Genomic DNA, 21,356 nt, shown 5'->3' with positions numbered 1-21,356 from the left:
CATTGAGCTATATATCAAGCATCGTTAAATAAACTATAAATAAATATAAGATATCGACCAGGTGAACGACTATTAGCTTCCCAAGAAAGTCTCAGCTTCTTGAAGTAGTTCGTCTAAGAGCCACAGATTTCCATAAAACTGTCGAGTGGTTAGCACTCCACTTTATATTCGAGAGTTTTGTGCTTCAAAATTGGGTGCAGAAGGTTGATATTCTGACCAAAGTTTTTCGTTACTCTGTACCTCCATGTAAATACCCGAAATAGTTGTCTTTGTCAGGTCACGGAGGCGATGCACCGGAGGGGACACAGTCGATTCCTTTGGCGCAGGATAATCGATCGAGATGTGCGCGATTCTGCTTTAAAAAATACATGTATAGAGTAACACTGGGATAGTACAGGAAAGGTACGCTGACCAGGCACAGGACGACGCCGTGCACATGAACTGAGCACAGCATCGAGCAGGACGACTAAAACAATTTTACGTTTTCAATAGACCCCATGTATTAGCCATTCTCACGTTAGTGACTTTATCAAAATCAGCGAGTCCTCCGTATAGACCTGGGCTCTTTCAAATCCGAATACTCGGCGAGATGAGTCGAAAATGCTGTTTGAGTACAAATGCAGTCTTTAGACTGATAAAACAATCAGTCTCCCACACACAGTAATAGTCGTGCACTGTCAAGACTTAACACATCTGTACATCAACGAAATCAGAACATGCACGAAGCGTTCATCGGCATTTTTACATAAACCAGTCCTTAATCTCAACCAAGGTTAAAATATTCAGCCGACGTTTAATGTAGGACACAAATGCTCTCTACCGACCACAAGCACCAACTAGTCCTCTGGTTCCGTTATTTAAGGGCGGATACACAGACGAAATAGACCTGACTAATTATTTTAATTAGTTTCAAAACACGCATGAAAAATAAAATTAATTTTTATGGATATTAAATGTAAAATCATGGTTCTCGTGAACAACTCCTTTCAAATAACATTGTTTACGTCTGGTTTTCCAAAAGTTAGCACGTCTCTTGTGTAGGATACCTCGTGTTTCATTGTTTCTCACGAACACAGAGACATTTGGAGATTCACTTTGCACTGATTACTAAATTCGCTATGAAAAATTAACGTGTTCATTTCGTCCGTTATCGTTTAAAACACTGGCCCGAGGGATACACGATACTACGAAGAACGCACGTTCCATCTTTCTGAACAGTGCCAAGAGATTTTTATGTTGGAATGTCGATGAGGGCCGATCGTAAAAATTGTTCCCATCAGTTTCCGTAAGAACAGAATTCTTAAACCATCGCACAACAAAACTAGCGTAATTTCTTAGTAACCACGCAGTTTTCATTAACGTCATGTCTGGCTGCACTCGAACAGCGACATACAAGGCGGTGGAATGTCCAGCGCACGATCACGTAGGTTAGATACGAGGCTAGCAGAAGGACGAACAACGCGGTTGCCATGACATCCAGCAAGAAATATTGGTACCAAGTCAAGTCTAACGCAGCTGACCGAAGGTGACGGGCGCCATTATGTCGAAGTACATACTCCGCCCACCAGACTGCGCTGTCTAATGGTTTGTCTGGCCTATCCTTTGCCACGGTTGAAAACTTCAGCATATTTTCTCTGAAACTAAGGAAAGAATTAATTAAGGACGCATTTTGTTTTCATAAATGATGCCCAATATGATGGGTTGATTGTGAATCCCATTTCTGAACAAGGCTTAGAAATTCCACATTTTAAATAAAATAAAGAGTTAAGCAGTGCCTTCAACGTGATTCATGGTAAAGCAACCGTCATATACTTCTACCCCCGCCATTTTGATGATAAAAGATACACGGATGGACTCCAATGACGTAACACTCATGCCACGTTTCGTTGAAATCGATTAACTGAAACAAACGTCGGCAGGGAGAAAAGAAGATAAGCACGGAAGTGTGACTTGAGGTAAGGAGTCGTAGCGAAGTGGCAAAGATCGAACGCAGATTCAGTTCCATCAGAAACCGTCGTGCAGGTACATATTTCAGAAAGAATTTACTCACGTGGGATCATGGAGAACCTTCCTGGTGGCTGTCACCAGCCCATCCTTGGAAAGGGTGGCATAGTCCAGTTGCAGCCCGACGCCAGCGTCCACCATTTTGCGAACATTGTGTTGCTGGTCGGCGATGAAGGGTATTCCTATCAGAGGCACCGCGTAATACGTGGCTTCTTGGAAACTCTGCAGGCCGCCCTGTGTTATGAACAGCCTCACGTTCGGATGAGCTAGACGCGTACAGAGGACACTCGAGCTTCATTTCCTTCGTCCATTCTGGAGACTCGACAGTTGCCACGTGACAAAATACTCACCCAGAACGTCTTGTTGAGGCAGCCACTTCGCTAGCTTCACGTTATCGGGCACATCCGACGTGTCGTTCGCCTCCCACTTCCACAGGACGCGTTGGGGTACATCCGCAAAGGCAGACAGGAACACCCGCCTCTTCTCTGGCGACATCGTCTCGCTTCTCACATTGCTGCCCAGGCTGAAGTAGACTGCCCCCTTCGCAGCTCCGTCCAGGAACTCCTGCAGGTCCTTCGCGGCAAACAACAACACCTGAGACTCCAGCCACTGTCGCAGGACTTCAGGGGTCACTCACCTTCTCATTATTAATGAATATTGAATTGGAGAGGACTAGGAAGGAAGCGTCGTGACTCAGTTCGCACTCTTCAACTGACCTGAGGAAGTTGTTTCGGCTTCTCCTGGATGTGGATGTTTCCGAGTTGTATGACCGCGGGAAGAAGGGGCAGCGGGTAGCTCTGACTCCAGTGGCTGTTCACCATCACGAGGCTGACGTTTTTCTCGGCCTCCCAGACTGACGGAGGACCACGGCCGAAGTGATAGCGCATGACCAACTCATTTATCGGTAGAACAATCGCGTGCCATAGAACGCTGTGTCGACAACAAGCGAAATTCGTGAGTAAAATATCCACTGAGTGTTTCTGAGCAATGTTAGCGAACACTGAAGGTATGAAGCCTCGAAACTGGACAGAATCTTGCCAAGTTTCAATACTCTCCTCACTACAAGTGCGCCGTTTCCAGCGAAGTCGAATGAAAACCGAACAAACTGTTATATTAGGCCTTCTTTTTCCTACGTACTGGTTGGAAACGTCTAACCAACAAACAAATGACGTATTACCAAAGTTGACAATTTCGTATGCTCTGACTTCAGTACTACCCACAAAACCTCCCGAAGTTTCTCGCCGGGCATACTTTCTGCACGAAACTTTAAATTGCAACATTAGAACATCTTAAAATGAGACTCCGGGGTGGTGTCTCTACTGCAGAATTGTAGACGTACCTGTTCCAGACGTAGAAGGCAGTGTTACACAGACGCTGGAAAAACGTCATGTGACCGGTGTATGGAAGGTACGAGTCTGGAAAGTACGCAGGATTGTTGGGACTCCCAACGGCGGCCAGAGTGGCAGCAGTGACGCCAATGGACCGGATGCCAATCACTGGGGGAGACCCGACGTGGTGGATCAGGCCGTAGTAACACTGGTACCGGCTCATTTCCATGAAAACCAGATCGAAACTCGTGTTGGTGCTCGGGTGACACCTGAGAAAATGACGTATTATCTTTGTTCTGCTGTCTGCTACCGTGCACTCCATTTATCAAAGGCAGACTGGACAAGAAACCGCTGATCGTCCCTCATCTCTCCGGAACAGGGAAAAGGCGAGGTCGAAGTTTAGAACCCAAAGTCACAGTTCGGTTGCCACCAACGCCTTTTTGACTTCCGGGAAGTTCCCCTGTGAACTCAGTCCCCATGGCTCAACCTGTCCTTTCTCCCCTGGACTCTGGTGGCCAACGCAGCGACTTCAAATGCTATCGCCTTTGTCGAAATGTTTTACTCACCTTATGAAGTCCTGCACTGCGGGCGAACTGAGCTCCATGTTGCACCCAATTCCGACTTGTAGGGAGAACCACAGCACAGAGCCGAAAGCAGTGAGGTCGTGATAATCCGTGAAGTTAAACCTCTCCCTCACATAGTCGTACATGAACGACAGGTCAACGTCTGTGTAGTTGCCGACGCGTTCCTGGCAAAACGCAGTGCCATTAGGATTTCTGACTATTGCAATAAATCACTATTTTTTATGAGCACGTGTGACGTGAAACTTAGGTAACCAACATTTTACGTGTGTTTTTTTCCACACAAAAGCACACAACTTGCACTTAATTGAAAGCAAAAGTAAATGAGGCAAATTAGCTCAGGATTTAAAGCCAAGGCCCGTTAGCGCATGCGCACGGCCGTTACAGCATGAAGGCACTGTTTACCATTTCCAGCATTGCGTTTCTTAAACAGGAATGGTGTAACACAACATGGGACGATGCCTTGCGCTTGCGCAGGACTCAGCTCTTGATGAACTCTATGATTGGTTGCTTTCTTGGCATTCTCATCCAATTCCGTAACATCCTACATAACCTAACCTCACCCGATGCTAAGTTACCTCCACAGTTGGTAGAGTCGCAATCTTTCGGGGAAACAAGTCGCAATTTTCACTGTGATCATGTACGTTCTTTTTACTTTAATAATATTTATAACGATCCCTTGAAATCAGTGCCACAGAAAATCCAAAGTGTGTAAGATGTGAGCCACGTTCTGAGCAATGAGCACCACACAAGGCGTGGAAGTGACCGACCTTGAGTGGATCCGTGCTAATTACAGTCACATGATGACCACGAGCTGCCAGGGCCTTCATTATGGTCTGAAAGACGAGCTGGTGGCTGAAGGAGGGAGAGGGGAAGATGCCGAGGATCCTCGCACCATCACCCTCGAATTTCGTGCACAGCATAAGTACCACCAGACAACACGCCCAAATTTGACCCATTTCTGTTCAAGCTACAAGACAGAGAAATACAAATTGTGATTTCCTAACTCACTCGGTCTTTCATAAAGGCTGCTACAGCCTCCTATGCTTATTTCGTGATCAATGAAAGCCCATGGTACCATCTGTTCCGGCCGGTACCTCGCAGTTAGTCAAAAGACTCGTTCTCATTTTACATCTTTAATTCTTTCGGATCATTTGTCTTTAAGCAAAATTGTGTCCCTCCGACACCGGATTCTTGCAGTCTTGTAGAGCGCAGTCTAACCTAACCAGCTCAGTTGGACCGACACCGATGAACGAACATCTTTCTTGTGACCAAAAACCTACACTCCCCTTCCCTACTTTTCTTCACACACCAACATCCAGCTGTATGGAAGTAAATTTCAATATTCCTTCATCTCACAACGCCTGTACTGAATGTCATTCTGTTTTCGCATACTTTATCATTTATTACAAAATATTCCAATTAAAAATGTCCACCTTATTCTTCGCCTCTGACCTCACGGGTTCCAACCTTCAGACCCTTCTCGCCCTGCACGTGAAAATGTTAACGACCACCAACGTCTGCAAAAGAACGTCGCTCTTCCCTCTCTGACGAACTTCATAAGGACTGACCATTAAGTGTTCCCTTTCAAAGTACACGTCCTATGGGATTTTACTTCGCTGAGAAAATGAGGCTTCAAACGCACGAGTGTTTTATGGATGTGCGCTGTTGGTACGTCCAGCCACCGCAAAAATATTTCTCGGAGCACATTTCGTTCTTCCAACCCGACCAAGGTTGGGCCTTTCCGTTAAGAAGAAGTCGATGGCGGCGAAGTTCAAACTGCCGAACCGGTACCTCGGATGCCTTTGGAGTCAGAATCCACATTTGCCACCTATAATCACCTACAAGACATCATCTCTTTCATTGAAGACTCTATGACTGAGGCGTGGCCTCTCTCGACAAACCTTAGCTTCTTCGAGAAATGACTTTCAACAGGAGTATCTCATTGAAACCTAATGTTTCCATTAAACACTTCAGAAAATAAACTAACAGAAAAGTTGGTATCAGCATAGACAACACTCCGTTCCAAATACTGAATTCTTAAATGACAAAAGTCGAAACACAGAAAGAACTCTTTGAAAATACAGAATCAAAAATGCAATGTTACGGTCTCGCTACGCTTTGAATGCTCAACTCTAAATTTGGATTACGCAAGAGCAAATCAAATGTTGCAGTTCCTTCGACATTTCACTTATTCTGCAAAATCCACTGCCCGTCCGCGCCGGTGAATTGCATAGGCTCGCCTTCGTGCCCAGGTCAGTCCATGTGGGATTTGTGGCGGACAAAGAGGGACCGAGTTGTCCCCTGTCAGCATCAATCCACGTTCACTCACGGAGCATCCGGGGAATGGCCGCAGTTCCACCTCATCGTAACAGCAACAAGAAAGACGTGAAGACGCCACCGGAAGACGTCAAATGACACAGAGCCGCCTCTATTTCAAACGCCTGGCGTCTGAATGCGACGTTAATTAGCGTGGTTCAAAGCAGCTGATTCACAGACTCACCCGGTAATTCTGAGGCTCTGAGCGACGCCAGGAAGCGCAGTGGCAAATGGCCCCCGGTCTGACCGAACAACTCATCTGCGACAAAACAAACTAGCACAGCGGGAAAACGAAGCGGGACTCGAGGCAATTACTTCATGTGACAGCGATAACATTTTCGCAAGACATTTCGACGTTACGTAAGTACTTTCCACGAAGACAGTTAATGAACGTACAAGAACACAAACAATGGAATAACACTGCTCGTTTCCGTCAAAACCTTTTTCTTGTGACAAGTCGTTTTGCAAATGCGGAACAGAATATCAATTTCAAGATGGCTGCCTTCTTGGTTGTGACCCCTCGCCCTGATGATGGAGGCAGGAAGTACCTCTGAAACGTCAACAATCCAGAAGACGGTATTCCGCTAACTGACCGCCCTGGAAACCTCAAACCCTACAGAATATCAGTTGGTTTCTACGCGAGCTCGGAAACCCACGGACATTGACATTTTGATAGCAGTTTGCCAAATGGCTTGCAGCGACCTCGAACGATTTCCTCTTATCTGTGTTCCGACACGTCACACCAACTGTCTGTTATCACACGACACTTCGACGCTCACAGAGCTTGTTTGTTTGTTTGTTAGCCTTACTGCGCCTCATTTGTTAAAGCCACGGGGAGTCACATTCAAAAACAAAGACAGAATGTTCGAAAATTCACGAGATCCATTCCTGACTCGTGTTCTGTTTGTCAGAAAAAAATTGCACTGAAATCAGAAAACAAAAGTTGTCAGTGGAGCCACGGTTCCGGAGAATTAGACGTAAATACGTCTATACGGTGAGGAAGTTTATATTTTGGCTTTATTCTAAATATTTCCTTTATACATGCTTTACAATCGAGTAAAGTTTGATTAAGACATTGCTTATTTAATTCGCGGTGTCCGAAATCATGACAAACGACATTTGACAGGCGACAACTGCCATATTGGCGGAGAAATTTCCACCTCAGAATCTATAAACTTCAAGTAGATGTAACTCAAAACACAGACGTTTCCAGATACATTTTTTATGATCATAAAACACGACGCATTCCGTTAAATAGGCCCCATTTTAAATCGGGTCCGTTGAACGTTTGGGCTGTGTCTTTCGGCCTTCTGTGACAATCACAGCCAGAGCAGCGACCCGCGGATCACAGACTGCGAACCCTATTTTAAGCGACGTGTTGACTGCAGTCGCTATCTTATCAGCTCATTCAACGCCGTGGACCGCTGTCGGAGTAGAAGACAGCGAGTTCTTCCTGGCATCGGTCAACGGTGGCTTCGCTTGGTGGTCTGTCGTCAAAATTTCTGCGGTAAGTCACAGCACTCTCTTCGTGCACGCGTGTTAATAAACACTCTGCGCCCCAGGACTGGCCGATTCTGCGCACAGCCGCTGCTTGCGCCAAAATGCGCGTTTTGTGGAGCTGGAAACTAAACTAACGCCACTGGGAGTTATCGCAACTAAGACTAAGATACATCCTCACGTCCCGAGTCTTCAAATTCATTTTAATATTATACTCACATCTGCGCCTGTGACCTCTTCCCTTCGAATTTGTAGACTAAAACTGTGTACGCGTTTCTGATATATTCCACGCATTCCTTGATTTTATCCTAACAATATGAACACGAACAGAAATGACGAAGCTCTGTTTAATGACATCGTGCCAACTGGTAACGTCGTGTAGCCACGGGTCAGAAATATGAAGGCAGACGTGACTTATCAACAGCTGTTAATCGTAGGTGACTCGATGTGGCGGTAACAGGCACTGGGGGGAGGAGAGTACTCGTCTGTTATCAGTTTATGTATCAGCTATGTTTGAAGTGCAGATGTTTCGTACTTGTCCAATGACAGGCAGCCATTCCGTTGCCACTTCGAGTGGACTTAATTTATCTCTGAAATAAAGTGCCGAATTATATAAGTAATGAATAACGAATTAGAAATTGTCTGTGAAAAGCGGTCGTGGCCAGATTTAAGGCACTTTTGCTCAGTCAAGCACCACGGAGAACTCTGTCCTTTCCCTCAACACCGCAACAGCTGCTGTTGCCTGACGTAAGGCGCTGTGACAGAGGTGAAAAGGTCAATTCTGATTTTCTTGGCTATGACTCGTGTCGTCTCGTAGGCGTAAGTCCGTCTTGAAGAAGGACGCCGCGCGTCCTCCCGAAACGTACGTAACCGCCCACGATTCTACACAGTCACAACCCAGAAGAACTCGACATTTACCGGAAACATTTGAAATTCGGAATTATTCAAGTCAATGGGAAGGCATTTTCTCCGTTCGTCATTAGTTACGTTCCATTTTGAATTCTCAGTTTATTTAACAACGCTGTAAAGTGTGATGTCACAATCGCAAAACGGCCTGACAGAATTATTCTGCAGACGAAATTAAAGTCTGAAGCTATCGTGCACAAAATTGATGCGAAATGCCACATAAACGTTCTTCAGGGTAGATGTTGTCGCGAGGAATCTTGCAGCCTTGTATTCCAGTGGCAAGAATTTCCATACGTACAACGACATTCAGTCGTTTCACTGTTAACTGGACCAAGTTGATGTGTCTCCTGTTTGAACCTGTTCTATTCCTGCAGGACCGGAAGCTATCTGAACCACGAGCCATGCCCGCGTCCTCTGACGTGATCTGCGTGTGGACGTGCTCGCAATGCTCCTACGCACACAATCCTCAGTGGTCGGAGCAGTGCGACGTTTGCACGAAGACGAAGATCAAGGACCTTCCAGAAGGCAAATGGAAATGGAGTTTTGGCAGATGCTGGACACTGAACCCTGTCACGGCTCTGCTCTGCGGCGCACGTGACAGAGAAGCGACGGCCCTGACACCGTCGGTGCACGAAACTTTAAGGAAAGGCGAATTCTGGGTGTGCAGTCGGTGCACCCTGAAGAATCCTCTCAGCGAACGGAAATGCAGGGCCTGCGAAGCTCCCGGATCGAAGGCCAGTGTGAGCGGACGGAACATTTGGCACGAGGGCGTCAGAGCTCTACCTGATTTTCCAAGCCAACTTGCACTGGCTGAAAGGAAGACTACGTCGAAGAACTGCTCCAAATGTTCACACAAAAACGTCCAAATAGCGAAAACATGCGAGGTGTGCCAAAATGCAAGAACTCGTATTTTAACTGATTCGGTCTGCCTGAGGGCTAAGGGAGATTCTACTCAATCGACGTCCTCTGCGATGAAGCACAAAAGTGAACTGTTGGACGTTGTAAGACTCGTCGAAGAACAGGAAGCACTGAAGGTACGAAAACGCGTCTTGGCGTATTGCAGATCCAACAACGAACCTTTCGTGGATGATTCGTTTCCACCGGCACCGAAGTCGCTTTACCACAAACCAAACGCGAAGAATAAAACTCACGTTGCGAAGTGGCTTCGGCCAAATGACGTTACTGTGGACGCCGACTCTGGCTTCAGTTGGACTGTATTTCGAACCCCGTTGCCTTCCGATATTTTGCAGGGTGTCCTGGGAAACTGCTGGTTTCTAAGCTCGTTAGCCGTGCTGGCGGAGAGAGAAGACTTGGTGAGGAATATCATAGTGACACGAGACGTGTGCGAGCACGGGGTGTATCAGGTGCGGCTCTGTAAGGACGGGAACTGGACCACAATCCTTGTTGATGATCTGTTGCCTTGTGACAAATACGGTCGATTAGTCTACTCAAAGGCGAAGCGAAAGCAACTCTGGGTACCACTCATAGAGAAAGCTGCAGCGAAGATCCACGGTTGTTACGAGGCGCTGGTCTCTGGAAGACCGATCGAAGGGTTGCGCATTTTAACAGGCGCGCCATGTGAAACCGTAGATCTACAGCCCCGACCGCGTGAGGATATTGACCAAAACTTAGTCTGGGCGAGGTTGCTGAGCTCTCGTTCTGCTGGTTTCTTAATGGGGATATCCTGTGGTGGGTTTAACGTGAACGTCCAGGAGGACGACTACGAACGCATAGGACTAAGACCTAGCCATTCATACTCCGTACTAGACGTGAGAAATGTGGCTGAACATCGTCTGCTCAGACTTCGCAATCCGTGGGGAAATTATTCGTGGAAAGGCGCCTGGTCAGACGATTCCGCGACATGGACTCCAGACCTCAAGAAACTCCTGTCACCAAACAGCTCTTCAGAAGGAATATTCTGGATATCGTTTGAGGATGTTCTGAGATATTTTGACAAAGTTGACATCTGCAAAGTGAGATCTGGATGGAGTGAACTACGTCTGTCAGGAAGACTTCCTCCGTTTGCATCAGCCAATCATCTGTCATGCGTCCTCCTCACTGTCCTCGAGTCGACTGAGGTAGATCTAACACTCTTCCAACAGGCAGAGCGGGTGCTGAAGAAACCTCAGCTGAACCTGTGCTTGGCTCTGTATCGAGCTCCAGCGTTTCCACTGTCGCATCTCGGACTTCTGGTGGAAAGCAGCCAAAGCCAGGTGCAAAGTTCTGCAGGTTGCGAGAAGATACTGGAACCTGGGTTCTACGTTGTCGTCTGCTTGGCCTTTAATCACTGGAACACTAAAGATGCTCCAGAGTATGTGCTAGCAATCCACAGCTCCAATCGTCTTCTTGCGGAAAAAGTGTCCGCTGAGGGCTGCGTGGTAGGCGATGCTCTCATCGCTTTGGCGCTCGCGAGAGGACGCAAGTACGACGCCTTTGAAGGAGCGACGACGTACACTTTGAGCAAGTGCTGGGCCGGATTGGTTATCGTGGTCGAGAACCGCCACGCCAACAAGTGGGTCCACGTCAGGGTCGACTGTAACGCCAGCTACAATGTGGTGTCAACCCGCGGAGTGTTCCTCACTGCAGATGCAGTTCCACCGCTGCACAGACAGGTTATCACAGTGCTCTCACAGCTGGAAGGCTACGTGATGGTGTCGTCAGAATTCAGATTGCTCCATCGACTGACAGGCTCCAGCAATCTCGGGGAATGGGGAACGGGAAGCAACAGTCCCGCGCTTGGCGATCATCTGCAGGGCCTGCATGCTCCTCGGCCGATAAAGTAATTTCCTTCCCGGGTTCCTGGCGCAGTATCGAAGGCTTCACGAATTTTCTCTCCCTGTGCCATACTTGGGTATGAAATGCCAGAGGCCAAAGTTGCTACTGTCAGCTCGCCAAGAGAAGTGCGGAAAGGACGTGATCTTACTACGCATGCGCACTCCGCCTATTGCTATTCCACTAATCTCTAGCGCTGAAGAGCACTGTGTGTACGAGTAGCCCTTCAAGACCATCGCACCATCAGCGGACTTCTATCGGCACGCGAGCAGTACAATTGTATTTTGTAACAGAACTGGCTATAATATTTGTCAAGATTCCATGGACGCTGAACAGAATAGAGGAAAGAACATTTTTACAACCGGAAAATGGACAACAGCTTAATCCGTGATGATGATGATGAAGTGTTTCTAACAGAAAGTCCTTAGCATTCCTCCTTCATATTCGGGATATATGTCCTCAGCTCCTTCACAGGGACAGACCTTAAATTATACCATGACCAGTTTGTTCGAAATAATTTTCAATTTCTATGTTCATTCTACCCTATGTCGTCTGAGCTTCTGACAGCGTCATTAAACAAGCCACAAATTAAATTATATTTGCATACATCTCTGTCTAGTGCCAGTGGACATATCAAAGTCTGCACTAATTGGAACAGTTTGCAGGAGCCAGTTACCAAAAGGAAATTAATAGATTTTCTGGAAAGTGGAACATTCTAGAACAGGAATGAACTTTACCTCAAACAAACAAAAGTTCTCTGGATTGGATTCAATTAGTTCAGGGCAGGAAGCAGTGGGAAACTTGCAGACATAGCCACAAACCAACAAGTTCTATAAAGTCCAGAGAAATTCCTGACCAGCCATCAGTTTCTCAAGGATACAAATAAATTCGAAGGTAAAGTTCAAATTGATGGAACTCTCAGAAGACAAAATGCTTCAAGAGATCAAGCCCCTGGGTCTGCTCGGTCAGGAAATGATGATTTGCTTGAGAAAATCATGAAAGTTGAAGAAACCCTGCTCTAGTGTCCTTAACCCCCACAAATCTCACTTGAAGTCACGTGGGATTAAACTTGGCATCTTTATGGTAAGAAACCAGGAGCGGGAAATTAATGTCAACATTCAACACAAAATTTGTAACCTTGAGTTCCTAAACTGAATAACAACGAACAAATCATATGAAAATTACATGCAAATGATGTTTTTGGTTTTTGTCATGTAGATTGTCAGAGACAAACATCTTGAACCCTGACACTTGTATCCTAATTTGAATACCACATGAAAACACCAAGAATTCTTCAAATTTTCCGACAGACAGCAACAAAGTATTTAAATCCAAAAGAAAGTAATTAGAATCACGGCAGGTGTAGAAAATTATTTCAGAAACTTCCTATAATTCCACTTGTAAGTGAATATAAACTCTCCTTACCGTCATCTGTGGCGGAAAACACGGCCAATTTCAATGAAATACAAATACACACAAGATATAATAAACACGGCCTTCATGTGCCAAATTCTAACCTCTAAATATCAAGAAGCAACGCAATGACCGTCTGAATAAATTAAAAGTTGCCCCTTAACTCACTCCTTCTGCTGGGTAGAACCAAATGAGTCGTCTGCTGGTGTCTCCATCAGTCAGTAGCTCCGTCTGGCTTCACTGTTCCTTAGTCGCAATCGCAAACGTAATCACGACATCTCCCTTCCTTACGACTCTAATCACGCTTTCGATAGATCGATCGATCCGTCCTCCTTGTGACCGACTGCTGACTCTCGTGATTGCCTAACCTTGCATTAAGGGATTACCTAAGACGTTCTTTAACCACATTAAATTTGTCGTGCATAACCACAAAGTTTCCTTCAATCGCCATTTCTTCCAATTCTTTTTCCTTATAACCAACATTTCACACACAATTCGTAGGACTGTGTGAGATATATCTGCAGCAATTACCTTGAGAATACAACTGTGTATTCTTTGAGGAGCTCTCGTCAGTTGCACGTCTCTCGATTTTTGGGAAAATAACGTAAAATGAAAACTGATTAAACACATTCACGTGCGTTGGCGGCCACCGGTGCTCGTAGTTGGGCTCGCTACTAACCTCCTCATGACATAAATTCTGCAAGGCCGAACGTTTGCTCGTTAATCATTAAGTTATCTTTGTATTGGCACGAAAGCTATTTACGTAGTTAGGAAAAACCTATTTCCGCGATGCTTCCTGAAGGGGTGGGGGAGGGGGAGGGGAGGAATAGCAACTCCTCGGAGCTAGAGCTGGAAATTTTTGTATAATTATGTAGCTCTTTCACAGAAACGTGTTAATCAAAATTCCGTCTTCCACTTTCACATCCGTCCCTGGGTAGCGACACGTTTTCAATATATGTGAAACGTTGCATAAAATTGTTGGTCACCCCTGCCACGCCATTTCAGGTCCCTTTTTGTAAGACGTCAGCACTGGCATTGGCGTTTGGTGGCCTGCAGTGACGATATTTATATCACATTCTGTGGAAATAACTAAGTCGGTTGATAATCTCAAATAGGAACACGCACGTAAGCCAACCTTCGGCCACAAGAACAACGTCGTTGAAGTTATCGAAGCAAATGTAAACTCCTGCATTGAGAATAAATTAAAATTCTCCAGAGTGAAGGAGCGTAAATCCAAAAATCATAAATTAACTACGATTTCTGCTGTAGGACTTATTACACGTCATATTACCGGTAATTTAGCAAAATTCCTTCCTCACAATTAAGTCCATATCTAATTACTATACAATAATTATAATTCTGTATTTTTAATAAACTGGTAAGCCTTATGTAAGAGAATTGTTGAAGAATTCTGTAACTTACGCCCCCGATCCTTCGTCATTAATGCGGTTAACAGTTTAGACAAATTTACTGTCAGATAGAATTGCCAGCGTTTGGTGCATTTGAATTAAATAACTTGAATTTTTTGCAACTAAAAAAATAAATATTTGTTTTACGATTGTCTCAGAGGGCAACAGAAAAGGTGACGATGAACAAGAAAGTTCATGGGCCCTTGGAAGAAACTGCCTTGTGTCTGTGCATATTGAACACTGCAAAGTGACATCCAAGAGGTTCCTACCGCAAGAGGCATGGTTTCCAGGAGAGAATACACAAATTATCACTTTTACACATAATCCGATGCGATGGTTCCCAGACGCCACCATTAAAATACGAAAAATATTTCGAGCGACGTTCAGTTTTACATTAATCGTCACAGATGGAGAGACAGGGAAGGTTTTTTTTAGGTATTGTTATAAGTGAAAATTCACGTGTATTGTATTTATTTCCCAATAAATTTCATCCTCAGTTTCCCCCATGATCCCCCTAGAAAATCACGCTGTGCTCACTCAATGGGGTGGGTGGGCCCGCATGATTGAAACTGGGTGACTCGTCCTCGGCTGAAAATCTCGAGATTACTGAGACGAGTCAGAATATGAGGTTTAATTTCTTCTTACGCGTAATAATTTTCTTCTGGGAATTCGCCTGAAACCTTGTCAAAAATCTGGGAAATTTGCATTTGGACCTGAAAGAGCTTCTCAAATATACATGAATAAATATGCACGCCACTTCTGGTCTAAAAAGTGTTGGTAGTGCGATTCTCAAACTCCTCGACGCCCCACGACGCAGATCTATCGGTATCAAACTGCGCCTGTGAGCTGTGCTCACCTTGAGGCACTATTTGGATGAAAGTCTTGACTCCAGTGTGTGGGGGCTCTGGTTCGAACACCGGTTCATCGCTGTTAGGGGCACAGTAGTCGGCATACTTCATGGAGAACACACAGTGAGCGTCCAGCTTCATCATGGCGAGCGCCGAGAATTCGCTCGTACAGTCCACCTTGATCAGCGCAAAGCCCAGCTCAGGCGCAATCTGTCTGCAACCGAGAACATCGCGCTCAAAATCGTTTGGGTCACATTAACGTTGTTACTGAATCAATAATATCAATAAACTTCTGGTATGAAGCAATAACACAGGAGATAAGTCAGAGTTCGTAATTTGGGTGGAACCCAAAATGTTGGAAAATCTGGAATAAAGAAAGAAACGTAATCTCACAATCAGCCTTTACGTCTATACAGAGGCATGTTCTGCTTATTCTCTTTAAATGTGGGTCCTTCATAATCTTAAAAAGTGGAATTAGATTAACAATTACAAAGACAAACTTCATTCTCGTGACTTTAATTTCAATAAAATACATTTTTTTATTTAAAAATTAGGTGATGGACAACGTCCAAAAATGTTGTCATGTCACAAGCCTTCAGATTTAACGCAGATCCAGTTGCCAAAAATTTTGTGTTAAAAACTGGGACATTCCCTTAATTACATAAGAAGGAAAATGGGGCACAACGAGTCTTGTGCTTTCTTAAAGAACGTGTCACTATCGTGCTCCTGGTAAATAATGAACACGAAAATTACATAAAATATCAAATCACTTGCAGTTTTCAAATCATCAACATTTTTCTGTTCCTGGAAGACCAATGCAAAGCTTTTGAGTGTTTGTGTTGCCTTTCATTGCATGAAACTAAAATTCTGTATGAAGACGTGCGAGACTGAAATTGTGCCCTCGACCATTCAATTTCTGTCAAGAGACCACCCGTTTCAAAAATAGGAACACATTTCTACATTCCTACATCACTTCTGGTTCGGACTTGGAAGTTTTCTTTGCACAGTGCAGGAAGCAGTTTGAGGCTGGCACTGACCTGGTTCGTTCCATAAGAGCCGTCGCGACGCCTCTGCCGCGCCAAGCACCATCCACCGCGATGGTGCGGATCTCAAGCAGTTTGTCGACCTCGGGAAACTTGCCGAAGACGTCGGCCCGCCGCTCCAAGGTAGCAAGAAACCGGAGAATCTTCTTTAACTTGGGGTTGGGGCAACTTTCAGCCTCAGCCTCCATCTGACCCACGTGGCCAGGCTCGTGGCATCCGTTGAGACACGCACCCACTACTTCTCCACCGGGTGCCACTGCGACCACAGACAAACCTGTCAACACATCATGAACTATGCAGCACCAGTGCTGCTGTCATCTTGCTTTGTACTTTCTGGTTCAAAAATAAAAGTCCGCTTCACAAGCTCCGAAAATGTTGTACTACGGAAATACACGATTGCAGATTCAGGGATCAATAAACGTTTGACTGGTTTCTAAATGAAACTTCAAGGATCTTGGGAGTTGTTGAAAATGCAATAAAGTAAGTCCAAAGCATAGAAATCGCCCAAAGTTTTGTGCGATCCTCACACTTCATACCAGCAGACGTGTGATCAATTGGCCCGTACCGTCAGCGAGCGTCTCCAGACAGAACTTCTCCATTTCCAGGCACGCGCCGTCTTCATCCGTCAGCCCGACGGCCACGTGGAGCGGTTCGTCCCTCAAGAAGGAGCAGCGCATCAACTGAAGAATTCCTTCGTAGTCAGAAGCGGTCGTCCTGCGTATCTTGCAACAGCTTGTGTCCGCCATGACGCCGTCAGCCACGCACGAAGTTCAGCTTGTGCTTAGACTGAATCAAATAATCTCATTTTACGGGATCATTCTCGACATGCATTGACTTTAATTCACATCGTAACAAACTGCGAAGTGATTGCCGACAGACTCAAAGAGGCGAGTTCTCTGGAGCAGAGACTCGGGTGTCATGGAAACAGGATATTCATTACTGCATTCACCGGAGCCAGCGCGAGAGAGGAGGAGGATGGCCGCTGTCGGCGTGGGTCTGAGGGCGTCAAGAACGGCGTCGAGTTACGGACGGACAAGAAATCTCGGGCCTCAGCGACGCTCGTTCAAATTAAATTTGAAAGTTCAGCCCCTACCGCAAAGAAAACGCAGTACTTCTCCATTACAAAGATTTGGTTGATGTGTTCAAGGAAGAGATCGCTGTTTGCGCCGACATTCATTCTGTGGGCAGAATTGTTATTGAAGCCGGTGGTACACACAGTTACCACTGGGCTCTGAAAGGTTGATTTGTTGGGAATCGTGCATGAGCACGGTAATGAACGTTCCAATTCCATAAAAATCTATCGGTTTGTTGATTAGCTGAGCGGCTGTTAACTTTTGAAGGGAGAACTCTGCGACATGGAATTGCTTATTACGTAAAAACCGCTAACATTACCGCAATTTTTTTTTTACAAATAATCGATGGTTGTACTGTTTTAATTCGCTATAAATTACAAGCGAGCTGAAGTAATTTTCGCGGCGCTTGTAAGCGAAGTGGGTTGCATAATGAGCTAGAATTGTGCCCTATTTTCATGACATCTACATCCTGGCTTCAGGGCTACGTCATTTGAACCGCCGACACGCCCAGCCCCTGAAATTTCATTTAATTGGTCTAATTCACGTTTGGTACAGTGAAAGTACGGAGTACGTCCTATGGTCTGAAGTTTTGCGCCGTGATTATTGTGAATTCATTCTCACCAATTTCAGCCACGGTTTCCTCCAAAAGGTGTCTGTCTGCTTAAGCTGCGGGCTTGTGCTCTGCCCCGGTATAAAATAAGTCCCGTTAACTTTCGCTCGTTCCATAAACCGCATGGATGTACTGAATGTGGCCGGATGTTAAGCAGAACTTGAACTCGTTTTACGTCAGCCACAGAGGCAACACGTGAATTGGGAAACTTGGATGTCGGTTCACGAAACTAATGCAGGGGTTTAGGGGAGGAACACAGACCGAAGGCGAACATGGTCACGGCTGTGACAACTCAGGATCCACCTGCACCGAGTGGTCATGAGGGAAGAATCTCTGCTCCTTTAGGGATTCTAACCCGACTACAGTGTCTAACAAATAATGCAGACCTATTATAGTTAAGTGATAATTCATTTTGCTCTGAACTTTGCTACGTACGATCGTCCGTAAATTGGCACCTGCCTTTATATTTATCTGCCGTCTGCAAAGTAGCAAAATAATTCCCTCGAGAACACGTTTTTTCAGTGCAAAGTTGCGTTCGCTTCTTAGCAGCGTTAAGGAACGCGAGTACCGGAATGGCTTCATTTATGCGACGTATCGAATTTTATTTATGATGAGAGAAAATGTTTCGTGTTAACTGCATCCCGGAATAGGGTCATCATTCCGAAGCTGATAGTCGCTCAGCTGGTCAAAGAAGTCACCCTTCTAATGCAGCCTGAATAAATATACCATCTTGCTCGCCACTGAACGCAATCGTGAGCCAGGTGAATCCAATCCGCTTCTGTTCCAATGCCCACTCCGCACTGGTCTGCCTGCTTAATCTCCGAGTTCTTATTACAAAATCCTGCATACGGTCCTATTTATGCGTGCTACGTGTCCCACTCATCTCATCCACCTCGATGTGATGGCCCCGACTGAATTTTGTGAAGTTTCTTGCCGTGTTAAGGTCGCGATTGTGTGAGATGTAAATACATTTCAGTTTCTCAACTGGAACATTTTGCACGGGCATTCAGCCTCTGCTTTGGCAACATCGCGATAGGCAGTGGCTAATTTCTAAAAGAAAAGGGAATTTCCGGGGACAACTTCGTCTTCCGGGGACAAGCAGACTCCAATGCAATGTTTGCCGAAACCCCGAATCCCAAAGTCCAGAGTGCAAGAAAGGCTCAAGGCGTGGAAGTTTTAGTTCGTAAAAGTTACTCGAATTTTCGTCGGCGTTCGCCTGCGTTACTCTCGTTATCACAAAGAATCTGTTTGTTTCCTTTGTTCTGCCACTACGTGGAAAAAGGTGAGATAAACACGCGAAGCGATAAGCAACTCAGCGCCATCTTAAGGTTGAGTCACTTGCGTCTAAATAAGGCGGAAAAACGCTTGGAATCTGAAGACGCAAGACAAATTCCGGAGCGGATTGAACTACGGTCTGCAACACGTCTCCAGAAAATCCTGCATTCTGTGTTCGGCGATTCTTGGCACAGAATAATGAGCTCTAAAAAGACACTTTCATTGCGTCTTTAAAATCAGGACGAGGATAATACTAAAATGTATACGATACAAGTCGGGTGACCTTGTCAACACGACCATCAACTTGCGGCTTGAATAAAAGGCGAGGAAGGTTTGAATAGCTGAACCACTATCAGTTTCTCAAGACGGATATTGGTCGATTGGGTTGAAAGTTATCAAACGTCGCAGAAGTTCCTTGGCAGCAACATTCTTACATGCAAACTGTGGTCGTCTGTTAAGTTTACCGACGTTTCAGAGGCGCCTGCTACGTCGGTAAACGTCTACCAAGCTACAAGGCGCAGCAACCCGAGAGACAGCCATCTCTGTTCCTCCTCGCCGCCGCGAAAACTTCGATTAATGCGTTCAATTAGTCGTTCGTTTATATATTTAAGCAATGAACAGGTTTCTGGGAATCTTCTCGAGAAGCTTACAGTTGCTAATCTAGTAAATAAATATTATTACCGTGTGCTCGCTGGTCCTTATCCTGCGCTGTGAATAAGGTCTACGCCTAGGATTCCTCCCTCCTTACTAAGTTGCCTTACGTTCAGAATGACTCGCCCACCAGAGACGGTCCTCCGGGCCAACTTGCTGCCAGCCGCCCTGCGGGAAAGGAGGCCGCGGCTATCAGCGAGATCCCATTTTAAGCTTCACCGTGACGCAGGAACTGATTGCAGACGGAAAAAACAAAACGCCAGTGTAAAGAAACAGAGCTAAATGTTATCAGCCCCGTCACTTAGGATTACGTCCCGCGTGGAGCAAATGAGGACACGGGCCTTTCGCAATTCTCCGGTGCATGTGAACTGAGAGGCCGGATCTTGCAGCTTTTCAACGCCACGTTCGAAAACTAATTTTAAGCCTGACACCCACCCGTCAATTTTGAGTGAACTCAAATTGTGCTCTGACATCGAAGAGGTTTCCCCCCAACTCCGCATCACGTAGGTCGCTGCTGCACTGATGAGATCCGGTGTCCTGGCACTACTCGTCCAACTAAAACCTGGAAACACCGGGTGTTTAGGCCTGGAAGCCAAGGCAGGGAACATATGGGCCGTGGGGCAAAGCCCCTAGAGCAAGTCCCAGGGGCTAAATAACCGTGGTTCGGAGCAGGCATCAGGGGGGGGGGGGCTGCCCCAAGAAGTGGCCTTGCCCCGTGAGTGGCGAAGACCCTCGGGGGCAGTTCCAGTCGTCCTGAGGCCTGTATAAACTAACTTAAGATAGCAGAGGGGCGCCCAACCCAATGGTGATAATAAAACCAATTAATAATAACAATAAGATCGATAATTACAATTGGAATAATATTATAGCAACGGAAATAACAATAGGATTATCAAGAACATCCGGTTCCCACCCCGGTAATGCAGGTTGCCTACCTTCTGTTAAAAACGTGACCCATAAGATGTTCTACGCCAGAGCCTGAAAAACGCTTCATATCAAAGCGGAACTCACCTAAAATGCAAGAACTCATTTGCACTGGTACTTCATCTCCAAATGTCTGGCGGCCGGCAGCCGACATTCTGGGGTCACTTCCCCAAGGTCATCACGAACAGCCCCCAAAATGCGCTAAAAAATATAAGAAATCAGTCCACAAAATGAATCGTATTGACAGGTCGGATCGCGTGGATATGGACGGATGAAGAAGGTCCTCACCTTTTGGCTCGCAGTTTTCTGCCTTGAAGTTTCCAAGCAAATTCGCTCCGAGCTGCTCTAATAACTTTGCTTAGAGTTTCATCAGAAGCACTGCATTTCACGATTTCTCTAATTCACAGATCAAATTTGGCACTGACATAAACCAAGAAGAAAGATGATTCACCTCCTTTCTAACAAGATCACAGCTGCCTCGTCATCTTAGGCATTCACCTCCTCGTTAACCACGTAATGTACACGTACGACGGGACACGCGTTGAGTGGCTTCCAGAAAATAAGTTCGAAATGCAATTTTCTAAACATATTCCATGTGTTTTTTAATTATCTGAGGACAAAATTGTATTTATGGAGTGTAATGACCCATCAGAACATAAAATTAACAAACGTAATTCGAACTGTGACCTTGTACGCGTACAGA

At 45.7% G+C, this 21,356-nt stretch overlaps 3 protein-coding genes across 12 annotated transcripts; 1 reads left to right on the top strand and 2 right to left on the bottom strand.

The window, feature by feature from the left end:
• Positions 1-482: 482 nt before the first annotated feature.
• LOC110841222 (UDP-glycosyltransferase UGT5) lies at positions 483-15,224 on the bottom strand. 8 transcript variants are annotated; one of them, XM_022086554.2, is made up of 8 exons: positions 13,352-13,563; positions 4,684-4,883; positions 3,899-4,080; positions 3,344-3,601; positions 2,721-2,934; positions 2,355-2,568; positions 2,051-2,270; positions 483-1,640 (listed from the first exon to the last, which is right to left on the bottom strand). In XM_022086554.2, exons 2-8 carry the CDS (start codon positions 4,870-4,872, stop codon positions 1,322-1,324), a joined length of 1,596 nt encoding a protein of 531 aa, XP_021942246.2. In that variant the 5' UTR covers positions 4,873-4,883; positions 13,352-13,563; the 3' UTR covers positions 483-1,321. The 8 variants fall into 8 exon arrangements, with proteins under 8 accessions (XP_021942246.2, XP_021942243.2, XP_087207473.1 ...); XM_022086551.2 differs by having other exon boundaries at positions 2,355-2,577; positions 13,352-13,512; XM_087351347.1 differs by lacking the exon at positions 13,352-13,563 and adding an exon at positions 12,989-13,144 and having other exon boundaries at positions 2,355-2,577.
• On the top strand, positions 7,498-12,610 carry LOC110841218 (calpain-D-like). Of its 2 annotated transcripts, XM_022086537.2 has the most exons (2): positions 7,498-7,739; positions 9,010-12,610. In XM_022086537.2, exon 2 carries the CDS (start codon positions 9,037-9,039, stop codon positions 11,416-11,418), a length of 2,382 nt encoding a protein of 793 aa, XP_021942229.2. In that variant the 5' UTR covers positions 7,498-7,739; positions 9,010-9,036; the 3' UTR covers positions 11,419-12,610. The 2 variants fall into 2 exon arrangements, with proteins under 2 accessions (XP_021942229.2, XP_021942228.2); XM_022086536.2 differs by lacking the exon at positions 7,498-7,739 and having other exon boundaries at positions 8,895-12,610.
• On the bottom strand, positions 14,684-21,080 carry LOC110841225 (arylalkylamine N-acetyltransferase 1). Of its 2 annotated transcripts, none has more exons than XM_087351354.1 (5): positions 20,741-21,080; positions 19,760-19,961; positions 16,686-16,906; positions 16,115-16,394; positions 14,684-15,291 (listed from the first exon to the last, which is right to left on the bottom strand). In XM_087351354.1, exons 3-5 carry the CDS (start codon positions 16,864-16,866, stop codon positions 14,994-14,996), a joined length of 759 nt encoding a protein of 252 aa, XP_087207480.1. In that variant the 5' UTR covers positions 16,867-16,906; positions 19,760-19,961; positions 20,741-21,080; the 3' UTR covers positions 14,684-14,993. The 2 variants fall into 2 exon arrangements, with proteins under 2 accessions (XP_087207480.1, XP_087207481.1); XM_087351355.1 differs by having other exon boundaries at positions 16,115-16,376.
• Between the last annotated feature and the right edge of the window lie 276 nt (positions 21,081-21,356).

This window comes from Zootermopsis nevadensis, unplaced genomic scaffold, assembly GCF_977971745.1.
Source record: "Zootermopsis nevadensis isolate Lab colony 2312 unplaced genomic scaffold, Znev_1.0 Znev_ptg000019l, whole genome shotgun sequence".
In the NCBI taxonomy this organism is placed as follows: Eukaryota; Metazoa; Arthropoda; class Insecta; order Blattodea; family Termopsidae; genus Zootermopsis; species Zootermopsis nevadensis.
This window is presented reverse-complemented; position numbering and strand designations above follow the sequence as displayed.